This window comes from Thunnus albacares, chromosome 20 (assembly GCF_914725855.1).
Source record: "Thunnus albacares chromosome 20, fThuAlb1.1, whole genome shotgun sequence".
Classification (NCBI taxonomy): Eukaryota; Metazoa; Chordata; class Actinopteri; order Scombriformes; family Scombridae; genus Thunnus; species Thunnus albacares.
In genome coordinates, this window is record NC_058125.1 from 12,529,397 (window position 1) to 12,551,606 (window position 22,210).

The 22,210-nt window shown below is 39.8% G+C and overlaps 1 protein-coding gene across 1 annotated transcript; it reads right to left on the minus strand.

Moving 5' to 3' along the window:
* Nucleotides 1–3,733: 3,733 nt before the first annotated feature.
* Nucleotides 3,734–18,146, minus strand: LOC122971018 (integrin alpha-M-like). The gene is made up of 30 exons (XM_044337445.1): nt 18,083–18,146; nt 14,543–14,645; nt 14,221–14,318; nt 13,699–13,769; nt 13,422–13,536; nt 12,919–13,043; nt 12,654–12,796; nt 11,699–11,849; nt 11,105–11,255; nt 10,749–10,822; nt 10,407–10,527; nt 9,723–9,859; nt 9,472–9,618; nt 9,169–9,390; nt 8,907–9,040; nt 8,492–8,634; nt 8,241–8,392; nt 7,983–8,108; nt 7,113–7,186; nt 6,710–6,851; nt 6,521–6,619; nt 6,353–6,432; nt 6,164–6,247; nt 5,992–6,061; nt 5,787–5,885; nt 5,581–5,661; nt 5,323–5,433; nt 5,127–5,222; nt 4,931–5,041; nt 3,734–4,687 (listed from the first exon to the last, which is right to left on the minus strand). The coding sequence occupies exons 1-30, from the start codon at nt 18,117–18,119 to the stop codon at nt 4,595–4,597; spliced, it is 3,390 nt and encodes a 1,129-aa protein (XP_044193380.1). The 5' UTR covers nt 18,120–18,146; the 3' UTR covers nt 3,734–4,594.
* Between the last annotated feature and the right edge of the window lie 4,064 nt (nt 18,147–22,210).

Below are 22,210 nucleotides of genomic sequence, written 5' to 3' on the forward strand. Positions count from 1 at the left end.
AAGGCTGGTTTTGGACTGTGAGGGTGAGACGAGTTTGGGGACACCGTACGAACAGGAGGTGTCCCTTGAGTCGCTCTCCCTTGCAAGGTTCTTTATTAAAGTTTTCCCAGAATCATCATACGAAGTTTGGTTTGGTCTTCTCTTCTTCAAACTGACAACTGCCAGTGCATCAGCTCCGAAAATCCACAACAGTTACAACATCGTAACCTTCATTCTATCTCACACACGCTCCACCCTCTATTGGACTCTATGGGTACAGTAGGCTGAGCCTGATGAATGTCATCAGAGTGCCTCACTGAGCCCCTCCTACTACTTTATAATCTAGCTGCTTAAGCGGAGCAGTAGGGGGCCCAACCCAGTCCAGTTAATATGGACCTGAGCTGGGTGAAAACATGGCCTAACCTTGCAGGGGTCATACACCAAACACTCCGTCCACCCCATTTCCTGAGTCATCTTGGATCACAGGAGAATGCAGTCGTATAATTGCCCAGAGGGGGTCAGGTGCACCACAGCTGACACTCACACCACCCTTTTCACAAGTCCCGAGTTGCACCCGTGAACACGGACCTTGAAAAGGAGCCTGGATTGTCTAAGAGATAGAACCTTATGAACAGACAAAGCATAGACCAGGACGCGGCCGTGCATATGTCCTTGACACTGAACACTGAACAAGGCCATTGACGCTGCCATGGCACGTGTGGAATGTGCTCAGACCACAGCAGGAGGGTCCTTACTCATCTGCCTGTAAGCTTGGGAGATGCACTCTCAAAGCCAACTAGCTAGGCGCTTCTTGGATAGGGCTTTACAAGCCACTCCCTCTCCATAAGCACACAAACAGCTGTTCAGTGCACTGAAAGGGAGATGTGTGTTCAACATAACATGCCAACGCACATACTGGCCACAGGAGGTACAGTCCCCATGGGATGGAGGACAAAATGCCTCTATCTGAATAGTTTTTGACCTTCAGCGGGGGACTGCACTCCACGGTCGTGTGCGGGCCGGTGCTGCAGAGTCTCCGTTGAAGTGGTTGAAGCAGCGGGTGTTGATGGTGCTCATGCCCTCTTTCACGCTGTGATGTTGCGGCAATGCACCTCGCCACACACCCAGCCAGAATATTTTCTCAAAATAGTCCAGTGTGTCTCTGTCCTGCATGAGCGGAGGCTGCGGTTTTCTGCTCGCTGACCAGCCCATCGAGTGGGGAATCAGTAGGGCCTCAAGGGCCTCTTTCAGGGGGGGCAAACTGGAACAACCTGACTCTGTGTGGTCCTGCACTCTCAGGAAGGAAACCAGTCCCGCCACTGGTGTCTTTGTTTTCAGCAGCTCCTTCCAGGACACTTCCACACACTACCAGATGTCTGGGAGAGGAAGCAAAACGAAGGCAGGTTGAGCCAGATGAGATCGATCTCGAGCTCCGGTTTGCTCTCGTCACAGCAGAGTGAGACATAATAACACTCAAGTTTTCCTCAGGTTGACTCAGGAGGTCCAATGGTGAACAGGCAGGGCTCCATCTGGGTCCAGTCTGGAATTGTTAGTTTTGGTTTTCGCTGTGCTCGACCCAATCTGCCGGGAGTCTCTGCCGAGTGTCCAGTTCAACTCCTTGATCAACTCCCTAATCACATCTGATAAGCCAGGCTTTGTCCAGTTCACCTCCAGTGGGCTGGATGCTGACAGCAGCTACATGTGTCCTCACCTTCCAGCTTCACCAACAACAAGACCAAGTACACCTACCCAAATTGTAACTAGTCCGGCAAGTGAGTGTCTTTTATCAGATTTTCCATCTTTTACTTTGTTCTTGTGCATGTGTATTTTTTTCTCTCTAATTTCCTGCATTTTCTCATAAACGGTCAGTGTGCGGTCTTGTTCCTATGAACAGTCATGCAGTAGGTGATGGTGATGTTGTTCCTGGGGGAATGTGGCCAAGGATTGTGAGTCTCCACAAAAATGGGGTCTACACTTGTGGAGGAACCCTCATTGCTGACAACTTTGTCCTCACTTATGCCCAGTGCTTCTCTGCGTAAATATGCAGGATCTTTGTATTCTATATTTATAGAAGACATTAATAAATGGACTTTTATTTCTAAGGGTGCCATTTATGCTCCCTAGAGCCCCAATCCAACTGTCGGGGTAATGTGTTTCTGGACCCATGACTAGTGGATGACTCAGAAGAGTTTGAGATTTCTCAGGTCTTTGTGGAAATTACAGACCAAGTCAAGTCTGTAACTGGTCAAAATGACCAGTTCTAATATTGCACTGCTGCAGCTGGCTAAAACAGTCAGCTACAGTGTGTGTGTAGACATTAGGGGTGTGCCCGAATACAAATACGTTATTCGGCAAAGCACAAATAGTGTTGTTTTTTTTATGAATATTTGTTTCATACAAATATTTTAAAAATAATTTGTTTTCAGGAAGAAAAAAAAACGTCAAATACCAGCACACAGGTCGGTTATATCGCTAACTCAGTCTCTCTCCTCTGCTCTGCTGTATCTATCAGCAGGTCTCAACAAGGGGAGTCACATCCACCTGCTACGTGACATACATTTTCCTAATTTGTAAATGTGGTCTGTCTGCAATGAGATGGTGAGTAAAGTTTTAGCCCAGGAGCAGCGCAGTCATCTATGATCTGGGAGACTCCAGTTTGAGACCCGGTGTGGGGCCCTCCTTCATAAGGTAGTTTATTCATGAACACTTATTGTAACACGTTAATTTTCTAAAAATTAAAAGCATAATAAAAAAAAAAACAGGATTTTTAAGCCTCTTTCCACTTTTATTTGAATACAAATACAAATAATTTTGCTGCTTCAACAAATATAGATACAAATACAAATACTGGGCTCTCTGCACATCCCTAGAGGACATTAGCAATGCCAGATCTTTCACTGCTGGAAGTCAATGCTGGGTGACAGGCTGGGGGGCGGGGAGCAAGAACACAGGTAAGTTCATATTGTTTGCATGATAAGTCTAATTTCAGTAGATCTTTGAGAGTTACTTTGTACTTTGTTCACTGTTTGTATTCACATGAGTAAAAGGGATTTTTTTAGGCACTGACAGAGCTGGCACAAGTCTTTGCGACCTTGAAACTCAAGTAACAAATTGTGGGAATGTTTCTAACTCAGAGAACATTTGCACATATAACATGGACAATAAGCAGGTAAAATAATTTTTCCCATCCACCAGTTTCTAAATTTTGTTTTTCATCATGTCAGAAGTTTGTAGATGTTAGTTTTCAGATTTGGATGATCAATGATCATGTTTCTATCTGTTCTTACATTTACAGGGTGATCAGGGTGGCCCTCTGCTATGCAAGTCAGATTCATCTTGGTTCCAGGTGGCTGTTGTAACAAAAGGTGGAAGCAAATTTCTCTGTGCAGATGTTCAGATCTTTGCCAAAACTTCAAGATTCGGGTCATTCTTAAAGGAGACAGTGGGCAACATGCCTTCTCCTGCCGCCACAGGAGGAGCAGCAGGTTTCTACATGACCTCATTCCTGTCCTTCTTTTTACCCATTACCTCTATGTTCCTGTTGTCAAGCTATTAGGTCTGTTGTCAAAAGGATGCTTGAAGCAAATCATTATTGCACTTAAAATACAAGTTGATTGACCACTTTAAACACTCCTCATAAGCCTCACTTAAATTCTGTAAATGCACGTACAGTAACGCAGGTCAAATAGAAGAAAAATATTGAAGAAAATGTTGCATCATAAGGCCAAAGATGTTTATATTTTTGAACAATAAAAGATATTTTTCTGTAATATGATGAATTATTTTAAAAGACAATGTCATTTCCAAAATGTTCCACTGAATCCGCTTAAATGAAGGACAACCTTTATGTTATTTATGCTCAATACTCATTTATACCTTTGTTTTCTTCCTACATAAAATTGTCATGATCAGCTTTGTATAAGGTCAACTTTCAAAAAAACAAACGTAATTTTAATCACACATGAAATAAAAATTGATGAAGCATCAAATATATCTTTTTACATGCATTCAGAACACAACGTTGCACATTTTAAAATGTAATTAAAAACAAGGCAGCTCACATTGTCAATAAAAGTCATATCAAATACATCTATATACATCAAAATACATAAAATATATCTCAAGCAAGTAAGGTGCTCACTCTTAACGTTCCACCTTGTATTTCAGTAATTTTACAGTACATCATGTGATGACACCCAGACCCCAAAGGATTATACTGTACTGAATTATTTTTCACTTAAAGTAAAATGTACAAATTAACACATGGTTTGCAAATATTTAATTATAGACCAACAGTAAGCTATTCAGTTCAAAATGTGGATTACAAAATCAGTTTTGAAGCTCTAAAACTCTTGCCGCTCTATGTATGCATCACAAGCTCTTTTTCAGGTTAATGAAATGACAGTGGTTGCACAAATATATTTTCCATTCAAATGTCTATTCATGAAAATGGCAACATATTTATATATTTTCTATTTAGGAAAAAAACGCACAACAATTTATGGTACAGATGAACTGATCCGAGATGACAAAGCCAGTGTAGATGTTGGAACAGATTTGGTGTTTTCTGGCTTGTATCAGCTTGTCTGTGGGACATCAACTGACTTCATGTTTGTTACTCTGGTGTGGGTTTGCCTCCCTCAACCCTCAGATCAGCTCTTTCCCCCTCATTAATCATCTCCTTGTATTTACTCTTGAAAAATCCAGCCTGAGAGTACAAAACAAAGGAAGTTAGATAAAAACACTGCAATCCTGAATTAGAGATGCACAATAAAAACATAAAAAGAACCAAACCAAATGAGAGAATAATGAAAATATAAATATGCCACATTCAAGTTTTGTAACTGGGCGTATTTTGTAATAAAGGGTGCCCAATACCAGACCTCAAATTGTCGTATTGCCTCCATGATGCTGTGTAATAAACTGAAACAGTGCATGTAAAGTATCTCACCTTGTACAGGCCAGCAGTGAGTAAAGCCAGCAGAGCCAACCCTCCCAGAGATCCTCCAACAATCTCTTTGGTGAAGTCTGATTCAGGATACACTTCTACCTCTGCCACAATCTGAGATGTGCAGTGACAGATTTTGGATCAGATCTCCATTCAAGCTCTTTTCAAACACAAATAAACAAATCCAATGTGTAATTACCTTGTAAATGGTAGGATTGTTGTTGATGTACTGGTTTCTGTCGTACTCCAGACTGGCCATGCTGGTCAAGAGGAATTTGGCAGAATCAAGTCCAATCTGTGTAAGAAAAACAGGGGAGTCAGACATTTAATTTAATCTTTAGGATTGTTCATTTTCATTAGAACATTATTATTTTTAATACACACACATTAGTTACCTGCTTTATCCATTCAGAACTAAGGTTGGCAGAGATTGTGTACTTTTTACTCTCCAGAGTTCCCGTGAATCGATTGCACTTGAACACTCTGCAACTGGCTACAGCGCAGTTCTGTGGGTGATTAAAAGGAGGCCTACATTAATTGCTGGAAACAGTGAAAACGTATGTGTAATGCACTAAAATACTATACATTTCTAAATCTATATATGATTAGATTAAACTCCACCATGTACAGATGGTAGAGCCTCTGATACTTACCACTGACTTATTTTTCTTTATCTGAGCAACAAAATTTGTGACGGTGGGTTTTTCATCTTTGTCTCTTTGGCAGTCTGGAATCTGAAATAGAGCTGATTCATGTCAGTTTAACGGAGAACAAATTCATCCACAAGGCTTTAGTTGCATAAAAACAGCTACATTTGAGACTTCTGGGGTTTCAGTAACAATGAGTTCCCACATGTTACCTGCAAACTGCTCGAATCCACCCAGATGTCTTTATCACCGAGCTTTACCGGCACCCTGATCACCACAGTGAAATTCAGTGCTCTGATGTCATTTATAACCTAAGAGGGGAGAAAAGAAAAAGACCTACTGAGCATTAAAGTCAAGTCTGAATAAAGTTAATTAACCTTTTTAAAAAGGATATTATGTTAGGATAAGATTTTTTACCTTAATTGATTGTTGGAGTGGTTTCTGCAAATTACTCTTGCCGTAAGTGAAATTGCTGTAGCTGAGGGAACTGAACAGAAACATTGAATGTTTCAAAGACATTAAGCTTTACAATGTCACTTTAAATTATTTTAAAATATTTTTAAACTTATAAATCACATAGAACACAAACCTTTCAATTGTCATAAAAACGCTGTACTTCACATCAATCCCTTTCATTTTGTAAAGTTCACTTGACTTGGAGTGCTCGTTCCCACTAAGAGAGGTGAAATTAATTGTACACATGAATAATAATAATAATTGTCACATACACACATGTACAGTGATGTGCTTATAGGCTGGAAGATGAACACAACAGTACCTGGTGGCATTTGCAGTGATGAATAACTTCCTGTCAAGTTGACTGTTGCTTTCGATCCCATAGGACACAATGAAGAGCGCCTAACACAAAACGAATGACAGAGATCAGATTGTCTCCTCCCTCGGCTCAACTGCAGTGAGATGAGATGCTTCTGTACACACTACAAACCTTAGCGTTGCTCTTGAAAATAGGCTTGTCAATAGTGCAGTCTGTCTTTCCCTGAGATAAGTCAGCTCCACTGTCCAAGGAGTTGCACTCAATTCTTCCCTTTATTAAAAAACACACATAATCCACAATCACTGCATAACCTCAGAGAGCAGCTGACCAGAGTTGAATTGAAACAGACTTGATCCTCACCTGCAGGTCTGTAACCTTCCTGTAGGAGAGCCCAGGTGGGTACGTGAGAACAACATGGCTGTTGTAGGAGTTTTCCTCCCTGTTTTCCACTGACACAGTGACCTCCAGCAGTTCATCAATGCCTACTTTAACCTCTGAGAAACTAATAGATTAGGAGAAAATGGAAAAAGTGAAGGAATGAAAAAAAACACAAAGACAGTCTAGGTGTATGTAACTTTAGCATGTAGAAAGAGTAACATGCCAAATGCTCTGCTGAAAGAGTAGAATTAAAAGAGCATGCTGATCAATTTGGGAGTGCAAAGAGAAAAGTTACACATGTCACCTGCCCACCAATAGTAAATCCACAGATAAAACAGTAGATCCACACACCTGATCAGGCTTCACATTTGAAACTCAGCCTCACCTGGTGAAGTTGAAATCCACTTTCAGGTTATCTATACAGTTGTTGTCATTGCCGCAGTTGATCTCAAACTGTAACTGTGGAAGACAGTATGAAGTAAACCGTGTTTGTTCAGAAAGTGTAAGAGCAAAGAGCCAAGACAGACATGACAAACAATTAGAATTACAACTGAACATTATTCAGAAAGCTTGACGGACAATTCCTGAGCATTTCATAGTACTGGAGAGCTCTCCACATAGTACCTAATGGTCAAGTATGTGGTGATATCTGTCATGACCTGGCAAACATGTAATTAATCACAAAAAGTATTGTCAACATGTGACAAACATGAATCAGAAAGTCAAGTTGTTTTTCTTAACTTCACAAACCCTGACCTTTATTGTTAAATCTTCAGTTCAGTTGAAATTCTGACAGTCAGTGAAGACCACATGTGAAAAGTATGAATTGAACTGGATCATTATCCCCCTTGGTGTGATTCTTCTGGGCAGATCTGAACACAGTAATCATACTCAGGTGCAGACTAAAATAACCATACCGAGACCCTATGAGGATATGGTCTTGGTCCAGTTCCAAACAAACTCTGGAGTGGTTTGTTTGTGGTGGGAACATGATGACGTAGCCGGACTTCAGGAGTTTCTTCTGTGTTTATGTTCTTGCTCCCACCCCAGACACATGTAAGCAATGAGTGGAGTGAACGTTCTCTTGTGGCTTGTAGTGATGCTTTTTAGTTGGAAATTCAACCAACAGGAAAGCACACCAAGTTTACCAACTCATCCACTGATTTGGACCAGAGCAAATGAATATAGGTTTGAAAACACCCTCAGTATGAATAAAACCGACCAATAAACGAGGGTGTCTTTAAAGATTACTTACGGGATGAAAGGTTGTTGTCTTCGCCTGTTGGGCCAGACTTGGGCTGAGTTTTTTGTCAGAAGGCAAACCATCAAAGGTGAATCGGAGCTCATTGTTAAGTGGATTCAGAGCATCTTCTGGACAGGCCTGTGAGAGGAGGGTACTATTATGAATATCAAAGTAGTGAAGGTTGGTTATATGAAAAATTATGTTTTTCACATTGAAGCTGTGTGGGTTGTAGTGGGTTTTCCTGATGTTATTAGGTTTTAAACAACTCACCTCAATGTGGAAGTTCACATCGAAGCATCGTTTCTCTAAGCCAAGAGTTGTTGATCCACTCTGCTCTCGCTGTTTCTCCCTGATGTAAGCTCGGTTGTTTGGGACCTTACGTGTGGCATCCAGCTTTAAAGTATAATTAATCGTTGCTCTAGCTGGAATTAGAGTTTCATTTAAAGGTTACTCATGTACACACATATCTAAATGGATGGACAGTGGGTCTGTGTTTAGAAACAGTGAAGAGAATCAGTGACCTTTATCTACTGTAGAGCGTCCGGTCATGGTAAAGCAGATTGTAGCTGTGTTGTCCAGTGGTTTTGAGCAGTCTGAGTTTTGAGTTTGGATTTTGTTTGGGTTGAACGTCACCACAGAATCTACCATTACTATAGGCTTTGATCTGGATATGGACACAATACATATGAAAATTGTAAAGCAGTATACCAAAATCACAACCAGTATATCTTATTTTAGCTGCCTGATACAATCCATTATTGGTGAACAGTTCTGTCCTAAATTGGTAACAAGGTCTTGTTACCAATTTAAAATTGTGTTACCGTGAAAGGTGGACGTAATCATACAACCATAAGGTTGTATGATTACGTTGACACAAATGAACACAAATGGTAGAATTACATTTGGGAGTAATAATGTGTGACAGGAGCATCTTACCTGAGTAAGACCACTGTTCCCTTTGAACCCACTGCTAAATCAGGCAGATTGTCGTTACTAAGGTCAAAAGACGACTGACTGATCGACATACCAAAGAACTTCAGTCCTGGCTGGACTTCAGAGGAAGCGATTCTCTAGGTAAATGAAAACATTCTAATCAATAAAAAATAAATTTTGTCTAAATTGTATATTAAATACAGTGACAAACAAAAGGCCATACATATCATTCGAATCCTCTTGTTGCTTCTTTGTTCTCGCTCACCTGTGAGTAAGTAGGATGAATTCTTCCTCCTCCTCCTCCTATTTCGCTGTGGAAGATGTAGATGCTACCTTGACCACCATTCTCCAAAGGTGCTCCAACTGCCAAATCATTGAGACCATCACTGTTAAGGTCAGGCAATACAGCGAGAGAAGACCCAAACCTTCCTTGGTCAGATGCATCCCCTCTCAGTACTAATGGATTATCGAAGCGACACTCAACTCTCTGGTGGAAAAAAGGATGAGAGTCGATGTTTGAATTCTCATTGAAAAAATGCAATAGATTCTGGATAAAACTGTCATTTACCACATTTGATAAGCTGCAAACATAAACTCGTCCCTCTCTATCACTGTCTATGTACATAGGGGCAGATATGAGGACTAGGTCAGTGTACGTGTCACAATCCACATCCATGGCACAAACCACTGCACCAAAATATTCACCAATCTGAAACTGTGTGAGCAACAGAAAACAATTAGTAAAGTGAGGAAACAACAACCTTTAATTTAAGATTAAAAATATTAATTCTTTAAATTGTCTTAATTGTGAGCACACACCTGCCAAGCAAAGGGATCAATTGTTTGGTCAAGACTGTTTTCATTAACTGAAATCACAACTCCTGTGTGTTGATATCTTGGAGCACCAACAATTGTCAGTGTGCCCAACCGCGTTTTGGCGACTGCCATGGAGTAACCTAGAATTAAAGAGTCAAGCTTATTAGTATACAAAGGCTGGGAACAAATAAGCATTATCTATTCTTTGTTTGATTTAACATTAAAAAACTTGCTTTGGGTCACCCCCTACACACTTTTCCTTGCAGGATGCTTCAAGTTCAGAATATTCTTTGCTTTTCTTGTGTGCATTTAAATCTGGAGACCATGAGGAGCCTTCACTTTGGTCTTCCCTGAGGACATTTTGAAAACCATCGCAATATCTATACAAGCTGCACCTCCAGGATTTGTTGATATCTTACTGGCTTCTGCACAACTTTGAATCATATAAGATCCATCAATATGATCAGTACTGGGTGTGGTATTTGGTTTTTGATTTTCCCTTTGATGGAACTTTGGTGATTGATGTATTTTCTTTATTTAGAAGACATTAAAGTGTAGTTTTCACTCCTTAGTCCTCATTTGCTTTTTTATGTCCCTTTTCCAAACTCTTGTGTTTTCAAAAGATGGGAGGAAGGATTACAGTACAGCAGTGTAAACACACCATTGCATGTACTGTAATATTCTTACCCAGATAACTGTCAGGCTCCATATTTGAAGGCTCATAGGAGATCCACTTCTGGCCTGTGCTTGTATATTTCTGGTAACCTCCCTTCCACTGGTTGGCACCAACAATACCCATCTGAATCCCCTGCAATTTAGACAGAAATGTATAGAAAATGTGTTTGGCACAAAATATCAGCCAAGGAAAAGGCTAAATGCATCATACATTCATCATCTGGACCTTATATAGCTATATGCTTTTCCACAAGGAGTGACACACAGACGTGTGTGTGTGTGTGTGTGTGTGTGTGTGTGTGTGTGTGTTTCTAAGACTATACTGTCCAGTGACTGTCTGGTGTTTTTAATTACCTCAAGCACATAAGCTGCACTGAATCCTTCTTGAGCCATTTCCATTTTCAGTGACTCTCCACCGGTTTGAGATCCTGTAACAGCAACATAAATGAGTTAGTATACAGATTTGAAATTTGATTATAGCTCTGAGTTATAATTATAAAGTATTTGCCAAGATATTTATGTATTTTGTTAAAACAGTAAGTCTATATTTTCTAATAATGTCCATGTCACTTCTAATGACTGGCAGTTCAGTTTAAAATGACACTTCCTAATAAATGACATAATAATTGTTTACTTTGGAACTTTTACAGTAATATCACAATAAAACACAAAAATGATGTGAAGCTGTCATGATAAGGTTACATATGTACCTTCGATAGAGAAGATTTTGTCCTGCAAATTCTGCCGTAATTGTTCAAGAGCGTCAAAGTTTGATACTTGAAACATATGATTTGCTGAGGGTTTAGAGGCAATGGTGTCCAGTTCATGTTTTGCTTTGGGGTCTATGAATGCATCCCCCACCTAGGGATGTTGAGAAAACATGTTTGAGGCGTTGTACTGTACAATAAAATAGATTTGTATGCACAAAAGTAAAATATTGGCTCCATTTATATTACTGACTCTCAAACTGATCATCATGTCTTTAGTATGCAAGCATGCAGCATTAAATCATTTGTTTTTTCAGTGCTGTTAAAGGTTTGTTTATCGATAATGCCTGTAAAATTTGGAGTGTAGAAAGTATAAACTATTTTCAGAAACACAAAAGGCAATTTTCTAGGTATACCTGAAACTCCTCAATTATGGTTAAGAGTACAATGTGTACAATAAGAGTTCTTAAATTCCACAGAAAACAGAGTATAGGTAGCTGCTGTCACCTGAGCTGTATGTGATGTGTTAGTCAGATGTGCTTTAACTTTTTAACATGTTAACACAACACATATTTATACAGTAGAAATGCAACTTACCCCAATAGCAAATCGAACAATCTTTTTCTTTTCAGCTGAATTTACTGCATTTTGCAAATCATACCGGTCATTAGATGCTCCATCTGTAATGACTATTAAAATCTTCTTCACATCTGACCTGGAGCCTTTGTTTGCCGAGAAGATATTGTTGCTGTCAAAAGAAAAATCTACTTTTAAAACATGTTCTTGTGGTACATTTTTAATGAAAGAAAATTAAATGTCTTTATAGGTTAAGAAATAAAAGGTTGTCACTTACCTCAGTAGCATCAAGCCATGCAAATAGTTTTGATTTTATTTGTACAAGCTTTGAGATGTCTCTCTGAGATTTCTGAGTAACATGGACATTGTTTCTGAAAACATGTTGCTGGTGAATTTTTAACTTTTTAGTGCTATGAACACAGAAAACAAAATCCCATACACTCTCCATTGAGGCAGAAATATCAGATCCCAGGCAAATAAAACCAAAACTCTCATGGCTTAATACCACTAGTTGTGCCATTTAATTACTGTCTTGTTGCTTCTCAACAGTGTGCAGGCAAAAGAATCCCTCAGGTGTCCAAACGCCAGTTTAATATTTCCCAGATTAACCAATAAATATAATAGTGAGTGGTGTGAGATGTACTTTAAGTACTGTAAGTACTGTACTTCTAAATGATTATTTTTCTGTATAATGTGTTGAGCTGATTTTAAATTTCTCTATTATATGTTGTGTTATAATTGGTATAATTGGTAACAGTAGATTTTGAAGTATTTATTTATAGAAATGCTTTGAAAAAGTTTTGAAAGTTTGCCAGTTTAGATGTAACGCTGCTGATTTGTATCAAACTGGGCATGACTGTTGAAAATCAATATGAACAACATATCATAACACGATAGGAAAACTCTGAAATCAAAGAAAAACACATTGTTAACTTCTGAGGATGGTGTCACACACTAGCATCATGAAGGCACTTACACAACGTGTTCGATGGCTTTAGCTGTGTAAGTCGCTCCAGCTAACTGTCTTATTCTATCAATTTGAGATTTCCAGTTATTAGTATCAAAAGTGTCAAAGTAGTAATGGACTTTGGGATTTGTGGAGAACTGGGCAATGGCAAACTGGAAAAAAGAAGAAAAAATGGAAATATGTATGGATATAAATGGAGATGTGTATTCAACAGTAATAATGTAATCAAACAAGTTACATGGAGGGCTGAGGTATTTTTTGAGTACAATCCTACCTTTGTATCCTGTCCCTGGAATGATCCGACCAGATTTTTCACAAAAGTCTTCATTCTTTCAAAATCCTCTGCAACTACGCTGCCTGAGCCATCCAACAGAAATGCAATGTCTTGTGTTCGACACTCTGTCAAAAAGGAGAAATACATCTGAATAATTATATACAGTTTTATTATATTAATAATAATTATACACAACATATACAGTTTCCTCTTAAGCACAGTGATTTAAAACATTTATGTCATCCTGTTGTGAACATTACACATTGCTATATTGTCTGTCTGCTTGTTCCAGTGCTCAGGCACACTGTTGTGCTGATCACTCCAGAAAAGCCTCTTGGCAATGTGAAGCAGTATAATACAAATAATCCAATGCTCAGATTTCTACCAATATGCATGTTGGGTTGTGTGTATGAAGTGATAAGTTTGTGCAGTGGTGCTCAAATATTACTAGACCTTTTTTATCACTCCCTTTGAGATTGTAAAAAAAAACTCAACCTGTGTACCTTCAGAAGAAGAAGGCACAGAGTATTCAACATGATCATAACTGGATAACTGCAAGCATACACCACTATACAGCGTGATACTTTTGCAGTTCTTTGGGATGGTTGGACCACATGCCTGAAAAGAGATAAGACCAAGTCCTGATTAATAGATGATTATTTTACTGTTTCTTAAACAATACATGTTCAAGCTGAAAAAAAATGGATTTACTGGTAAAGATACAAACCTCTGCATTTTTATCATCAATAACATGTAAATCTTTGCACTTTACCAACTTACCAGAGTGTTTTTTGTGGTGGGATCACTTGTCATTGTCAAACCAAGGGACATGTTGACTGCAAATCCTGGCACTGCATAAAAACATCAGCCATCGGCTATGTTAAAATCATCAAGATACAACACAACTACATTCTCAGTGACCAAACCACAGCCACCACTAGTAAAATATTTCCCTATCTGATCTGATAGCTATTACAACATTACCCAGTCATGACTGTACAGCAGTGTCTCACAACTATGCATATTTTATGCTTATATAACCAATTTACAACAAAATGGAATACAATCTCTATCTTAACAAGTCATTTTGTCAATTGTTGAGTCCTAAAATTTTTAAAAACAAAAGGAACTGTTATGGGAACAAGTAGAATAACATTATTATATTCAGTCAGTTGGCAAGTAAGCCAGTAAGGATAAAGAAAGATGCCTCAGTATCTGTCTTACAAATCCCCTGAAACAATATCTTTCAGATGACAAAAGCTAAAGAATCAATAAAGCATTTTGAAATGAATAGTTGTTCACCTCGTACTGATACTTCCCTGCAGGATTCGGTGGAGCACTTAAATATTTTCCCTCTCTGACTTGATGAATATTGTGCAAGGGGGGCACTGACCAGCAAACTGAGGAAATAAAACCCAACAATCAGGTGAGAGCGCCTTTTCAGTGAGTACAGTGTAGCTAAATAAATCCCCCATTTTATCTATTAAGAAATGCTGCATGCTTATGACCTCATTACTGTGAAACTGGCATATGACAGCGATGCGAGCTGGAAAAAACCCTATCATAGCAGATGTGAAGCAGCAGATATGGTTACTGTAGACCCATGTTCCACCACACTACTTACTCTGATTGTCTTTGCACCACCTGGTATCCAAAACCTGCAGCAGAGTGACTCAAGGACTTCCAAGCCACAGGATCGATATTGAAACAAAGTGCAGCTTGTAACACTGAGGAATAAAGAAGGAAGAACCACACAATTTATCTGATTTAAAGCCACCATGTGTACAGTTATAGTATTTTTCAAATTAATCTCAAGTTTTTATTTGTAGGTAGAGGAGCCAGTCCTTGTGAAAATCTGTACAGTCTGTGTTACTTTCAGTCTATACAGTATATGAGGTGTAGTGTGTGAATTGTTGTCTTTTTTACTACCACTAGAGGGTGCAAAAGTCAGAAATTTTTGGATGGACTGCAACAGTGGGGCTGGAACAGCCCTACACATGCAGTGAGTGAGTGACTGAGTGAGTGATGGAGTTGCACCATTGGTCAACCGGCCTAGTGTTGGAGTTTCCCCATTGGCTGTTGCTTTTTCAAAATGAATCGGCGCAACAGCTTTCTATTACATCATTAGAGGTAATTTACAGCTTCCACTGAAGAGGGGTCTATCTCATGGATGTACAAAAAGAGCTGGATAGGCACCGCTGCTCAGTTCCTTGTCTCAGCCAATTTTTCCCTGTGGCCACTTGCAGTAGTGCAGTGAAAAATCCCTCTGCAGCCCAAGAAGCATTTTCCCAATAGACCACCATTGTAAAAGATATGTCTGTAAAACTGTTGACAGGACACCTTAAACTGCAAAGAAGGTCAATTATGACTCTTTCTATTATGAACTTTTGATCCATGGAGGTTTTATATTTGTAAAACTTTCCTCATGGCAAGAAAAGCAATTTAAATATTTGTGACATCATCACAATGTAAAGTCTATGGGCCGAGCGGGAACTCGTGGGCAGGGTCAGTGGGGGAAACACTTCTGCACATATTCAGTGAGCCACACAACACAGAAGCAAACCCAGAAGCTAGAAACTTTTTTTGGCATATGCACCAGCCGAGCAGTTCCTATAGGACTGAATGGGTGCCATTTTTAGTCCGGTATCCAGCTCTTATAATACATCCATGGTTTATCTGCAGTCTTGCAGACCTACACTACACACCCACTTCACTACGTGAAATGCCCCCCTGATCTCTAAGCCATCAGATCTCAATGCATCCTCAATGCGTCTTGGGTGAGTTCACACCTGTGCTTAGAGCTGTCCACTTGTGATCAGATCACCCAAGACACATGTTAATGCCAGGTGCAAACATGGCCTAACCCTAAACATCTCACTCTTCATGCCTAAACCTAACCAAGTGGGTGTGTCATGTAGTAAAGTGGGTGTGTTGTGTAGATACTGCCAGTCTGTAGATAGACCTACTTGTTCCACTCACGCCCACGCACGGGAGTAGTATTACATTTTTAAAAGATCTGTATTAAATTTCAGAATAACATATAGAGTACATAAAGTGCAACCAGTGCCAAAGTGCAAAACATCCATAAAGTGCATAGAGTTCAGTGCTGTCAGTTCATAAATCCAAAATGATCCAGGGGAAGCGCTGAGATTTATCCAGACTCCTCGTCCTCCTGAGGTCAGCAAGTATCTGTTTAATTACTGTGATGCTTTCGATTACAGTTTGTTGTATCACAGTACAAAATTGTTTTCCACAGTTTTAAACATACAATACATATAATTATCTGTATCAGCTCTGTATGTCTGGATGGCAGTTTATCTTCCATAATACAATACATGGCAGCTTTATACCATAAATCAAAATGTGCACCATGTGTCTTTCAGTTTATATGCCCCCCCTCCCCCAACCGGCCGCCCCGCTCCCGCCCCTTCCCCTCCTCCGTCTGTGTTTTACTGGAATAATGACATTTCTGCAGCGCGACGCAGAGCGACTGCTTCCTGCTCTGAGCCCCTAGCTGCGGCTTGAAATACAGAAAAGTCGGCTGAACTTCTGCTGTATGTGTCAATCATAACAGACACATAACAGCGTCTCCTTCTCTACCGCCAGTGTGATCGACTCTCTTGCTGACGGTGGAGCTGAGCAGCCGGCAGGAGAGACGCCCAGCAGTGCTTTTAGATTTTATAATTGAATTAATTGAACTAATACCAGGACGCACACTTTTTATTTCTCTGACGTTTTCACACCACAAACGATGAACAACAGCATTAAAATACCATTTGAACCCAATGCTGCCAAAAATTTCTTTTATAATTTCCACCACAGCCTCCAGATGAATATATAATATCCAGGAATTCACATTACGGACACTACCACTGATTATCCCTGTAACAAACTGGCCACAATTTTGCACACCCATACACCAGCCATATACTAGGTTTTGACCTAGTCTTGTTAAATTCTAAACATAGTGACTCAATTACTATACATGATAAATACTAAGACTTGAATATAAAGACACAGTGCACTACTTCACACGGCATCTATATTTGCCTTATCAAGGGTTATCCTGTCATTGAGTGATATATTTGTTTAAATGTTGCAAAAATAAGGTCTTTCTTTTCACCTTTTTTTCTAAGATGGTCAAAGTTGTATAAACTCTTAGACCATCTGACAAAATATATACTCATGGCCAAAAGCTTTAAAATGGTTAACTTCCTTTAATGGATCTGTTGAACCTCAGGCAGACACTTGCAGATGCATATGAATTAATTTTGGTAGCCATTAAATTTCAAAATGTTCTAAAATGACATCATGTTATACTTTTAATGTTACAGTCTTTCAAAAATAAAACAAAAAAAACCCTGTAAAAGCATAAAAAAATAATAATAATTTTATCATCACCCTCAAATTCTGCTTTTAATACTGTGGCCTTTATGGATTCAGGAAGACAATTACAGAAAATACTATATTGTAGATTTTATTTGTTAGTGTTAACCTGTTCATAGTTACCTATCATTTAGTTCATGTCATCCAATTCTGTTGTGTTTTTACAAGCCTCGATCATACTGTAATATATATATAGCATATATATATATTATATATATAACCAAGGGGTCTGCAGGAGGTTTGTTACTGCCCTCCTACATGGCAACTAGTCACATTAGATATGGTGTAATGTAAAAACTGTTGAACATTTGCATCAGCTTCCTCTGATGAGTGAGATAGATAAGTAGGATGTGTTGTGTTGGTGTCTGATATGTTTCACAAGTTGTATACATTCAGCAAATGCTATCATGTTAACGTTCGAGAGCTGAGTAATGTCTGTTGCAGTATTAACAATTCAATTTGAATTCAAACATAATAATTTAGGATGTCTGTCTTTATGTGTCAGCCCTCTGAAAAACACCACCTTCAGTCCGCCTTGCAAGCCTGCACAGGATGAGTAGGTATATATAAGAAATGAATGGATTTGATAAGAAATGTGTGGGGGGAAAAGGAACTAGTATAAGTTTTAGGTGTAATTAGCGCCATATGAAGCACTTTTTCTGAGCTCCTGAACCATGAGAAATAAAAGTTAAGTAAAGTTGGATTTTGTAGATTGAGACAAAGACAAATCTGTGCAGTTTTGTCCCCCCCCCACGCACACACACACATTTTGTCTCACCTGAGAAGAATAATGTTGTAGATATTTTCCAGTCCATTGTGTTACTCCCATGAAAAGCACTAAAAGTATGACTTGGAGGGAGATGTCGAAAGTACAATGCAGAAACAATAAGGTGTTCAAAGCCAAGGTAACCAAACTTTGTAGGAGGGGTTAGGAGGGGTTACAATGTCGACAAACACTTTCTGTTGTATGTGAGCACATTGTATATACACATATACATACATACATATATATATATATTATACACATACTATATTAAACCCAGAATGATGTTTTGGGTACTGATGCTCATTCTGATGTAAGTCTGATGAATAATGATTAAAATGATAAATAGCACAAAAAAAAACTTTACCACAAACCACAGCTCTTGTTGGCAGGCATGGCACTACATTTGTCACTGAGAAAAAACAAGAGGATGTCAGATACCAGTGTGAGGAGGTTTTATTCAGACCAAAAAAGTGTTTTCAGACTTGAACATGTTTTCATCACTTTAAATTCAAGCAAGAAGGCTCACTGGGCATACAGTTGTAGATGCTATTGAGGGAAAATGCCAACGCAAAAGTCAAGCATGTCAGACAGCATGAGTTGGTGGATCATAATTGGATTCAATATCTGATAAATAACTTTGTCTCTATTGTTGGCTGTTTATTTATATTTTTGACATTTAAAAACATTACAGATGTTTTTTGGAGGTTCCTACTATATGTACAATGACTCTAAGGTTTTGTGTTATGGTGCCACAGGTATTTCACCTATCTAAGGAAACAAATAAAAGTCTGCTATATCAGAATCTCATTCTTCTTCATTAATTAGTTTCATCACAACTTCATCTGGAAAAAAGTTTTTTTTCTTCTTCTTCTTATCACAACTATGCACATTGTCTCACTGAGGCCACTTAAGGAAGTGAGCCTGTTTTGCTGCTACTGCATACCAGTGAATTACCTCAACCCTAAAAACCCAATGCTCTGACCACGTCTGGTGCAAAATTTCACATCCTTTCACACGGTGTGACTTGTGTTTTCTGGTGAGCAATCTGAGTAAGAAAATTAAACTGATATATAATATTCATAGTTTTGTCATTTAAAAAAACATTGTTTTTTGGAGGTACCTACTGTATGAAGTGAATGTCTTTTACTGCTACGGCTCACCCCAAAAGCCTAATGCTCTGAGCACATATGGTGCAAATTTTCACATCATTTCTCTATAAAAAAATTAAACTGATATATAAGGCGTGCTTGACAGTGTGCTTGTGCAACCTGTGCAGTCACAAAATGGATTTGAGGAAATGGATCTGCGTATTGGCTCCGGAAAGCCTTTTTTAAAAAAAAATTTCTTTGTCATTATGTATCTTTCTATCAAATGCCATATCATAATTTATTAATCAAATTTCTGTTTTGATTTTGTGATTACTTCAATTTCAAGACCGTTGTATTTAATTTGAAAATGAATGCTGAATCACCTTTAAACCTTCACGACTCCCAGAGCAGGAAACAAAGGTTACAATATTGTAACCCTAGTTCTATAAGCAGCGGATGGGAAAGGGGTGACGGGGTCCATAGGTAGAGGGTTCCATCTGTGGTTATAGAACTAGAGTTACAATATCATAACCTTCATTCTATCTCACACAGGCTCTGCCCTCTACTGGACTCTTTGGGTAGAGTAGGCAGAGTCCGATCAATGTATGCCTTGCCGCAACATGTCATCAGACTTCCTCACTGAGTCTGACTGGATAAAGGTTAGCCACCGCGGCTATTCTACTACTTTATAATCTAGCTGCTTAAGTGGAGCAGTAGGGGGCCAAACCCAGTCCAGTTAACATGGACCTGAGCTGAGTGAAAACATGGCCTAACCTCGCAGGGGTCATAGGTCATACACCAAACACCCTGCACACCCCATTTCCTGAGTCATCTTTGATCACAGGAGAATGCAAGTGTATAATTTCCCAGGGGATTCAGGTGTACCACAGCTGACACTCACACCACCCTTTTCACAAGTCCTGAGTCACACCTGTGAGCACGGACCTTGAAAAGGAGCCTGTCATGTCTAAGAAATAGAACTTTATGAATGGACAAGGCATAGACCAGGACGCGGCCATGCATGTGTCCTCGACACTCACCCCACTGAACAAGGCTGTCGACGCTGCCATGGCATGTGTGGAATGTGCTCAGACCGCAGCAGGAGGTCCTTATTTCACGAGGGGGTGGGCGAAAACAGGTCTGTCGCCAAAACCCTCATGACAGGAGGAAACAACTGCTGCATACACTTAAACAGTGGCATAAGACAGCCCCTTTTCCACCAGATATTGTAGAAAGGAGATAACCTCTCCCACTGCATGTCAGGGGGTACAGTCTCCTTTCCTCACACCAATAATGGAATCCCAACCACTTTGCCTTGTAGCAAGCAATGGTGAATCCCTCCCTTGGTCTGCAGCATCTGTGCAGACAGTCCAGCCTGCATCAGCCTGTTCCTCTCAGGAGCCAAGCCTGGAGAGGTTGGCCTAATGTGGGGAGCGTGCCTCCTGGGACAGAGCCCCCCACACTCGCAACATCTGGGTCTCTCTGCATACCATGGCACCAAACGGTGGTCCGGAGCTATCAGGATGATCGACAGCCACTCTTGTCTCTCTCTCTCCAGCAGCAGGGGAATGAGAGGAAGAGCAGGAAAGGCATAAAGCAGCCTCTTTGGCCATGGTGTGTGTGCAAACTCATCCATCCCCAAGGGTGGATCGTCTTGCAGCGTCAGGGAGAACCTTAGAGGGCAGTGGGTGTTGTTTTGACTGACAAACAGGTCCACTTCCGCTCTCCCAAACCAGTCCCAAATCTGCTACACCACCTCAGGGTGTAGCACCCACTCATCTGGCAGAAGGCTGCCTCTCAACATGAGGTCGGTGCCCCTGTTCTCCAGACCCGGAATGTGGAGGGCTCTCACAGGCAGGAAGTGTTCTGAGACCCACACCAACAAGTTCTCCGCCATCTTCAACAGGGCTGCGGAGTGGACTGGATTTATTTCCCTACAGCCCTAATCCAAACATTGGGGACTGGGGTGTGTTTCTTGGCCTGCAATTAGTGGGTGGCTCAGAGGAGTTTGAGATCTCAACGGTCTCAGGCTGTTGTGAAAATTACAGTGACCAAAACAGCTACAGTGATTATATCCAGCCTGTGTGTGTGGACATTAGCAATGCCAGATCTCTCCCTGCTGGAAGTCAACGCTGGATGGCAGGCTGAGGGACAAGGAGCAAGAGCACAGGTAAGGTTAATATTGTTTGCATGAGAAGTTTAATTTCCATACATCTTTGAGAGTTACTTTGTACTTTGTTGACTGTTTGTATTCACATTAGTAAAATGGGATTTTTTAGGCACTGACAGAGCTGGCACAAGTCTTTGAGAACTTGACACTTGAGTAACAAATTGTGGGAACGCTTCTAACACATTTGCACGTATACCATGGACATTCAGCGGGTAAAATATTTTTTCCCTTCCACCAGTTTCTAAACTTTGTTTTTCATCATGTCAGAAGTTTGTAAATATTAGTGTTTTCAGATTCATCTTGGTTCCAGTTGGCTGTTGTATCAACAGGAGGGAGCAAATCTGTCCATGCAGACATTCAGATCTTTGCCAAAACTTCAAGATTTGGGTCATTCTTAAAGGAGACAGTGGGCGACATGCCTTCTCCTGCCGCCACAGGAGGAGCAGCAGGTTTCTCCGTGTCCTCATTCCTGTCCTTCTTTTTACCCATTACCTCTATGTTCCTGTTGTCAAGCTGTTAGGTCTGTTGTCAAAGGGATGCTTGAAGCAATTCATTATTGCACTTAAAAGTCAAGTTGACTTACAGCTTTAAACACTTCTCATAAGCCTTGTTTATATTCTGTATTTGCACGTACAGTAACTCAGGTCAAATAGAAGAAAACATTGAAGAAAGTGTTGCATTTTTAGGCCAAAGATGTTTATATTTTTATAAAAAATAAAATATATTTTTCTGTAGTGTGATGAATTATTTTAAAAGATAATGTCAGTTTCAAAGTCTTCCACTGAATCCATTTAAACGAAGGTCAACTTTTATGTTATTTATGCTCTACTCAATTATAACTCTGTTTTCTTTCTACATAAAAATGTCATGATCAGCTTTGTA

Excerpts from the sequence above, each read along its gene's own strand:
- LOC122971018 (XM_044337445.1), bottom strand. The coding sequence starts at position 18,119 with ATGGACTGGAAAATATCTACAACATTATTCTTCTCAG. Across the intron at positions 11,256-11,698 it reads TTGTTCGATTTGCTATTGGG|GTGGGGGATGCATTCATAGA; the intron begins GTAAGTTGCATT and ends CAACATCCCTAG. Across the intron at positions 6,433-6,520 it reads TTTTCAAGAGCAACGCTAAG|GCGCTCTTCATTGTGTCCTA; the intron begins GTTTGTAGTGTG and ends GTTTTGTGTTAG.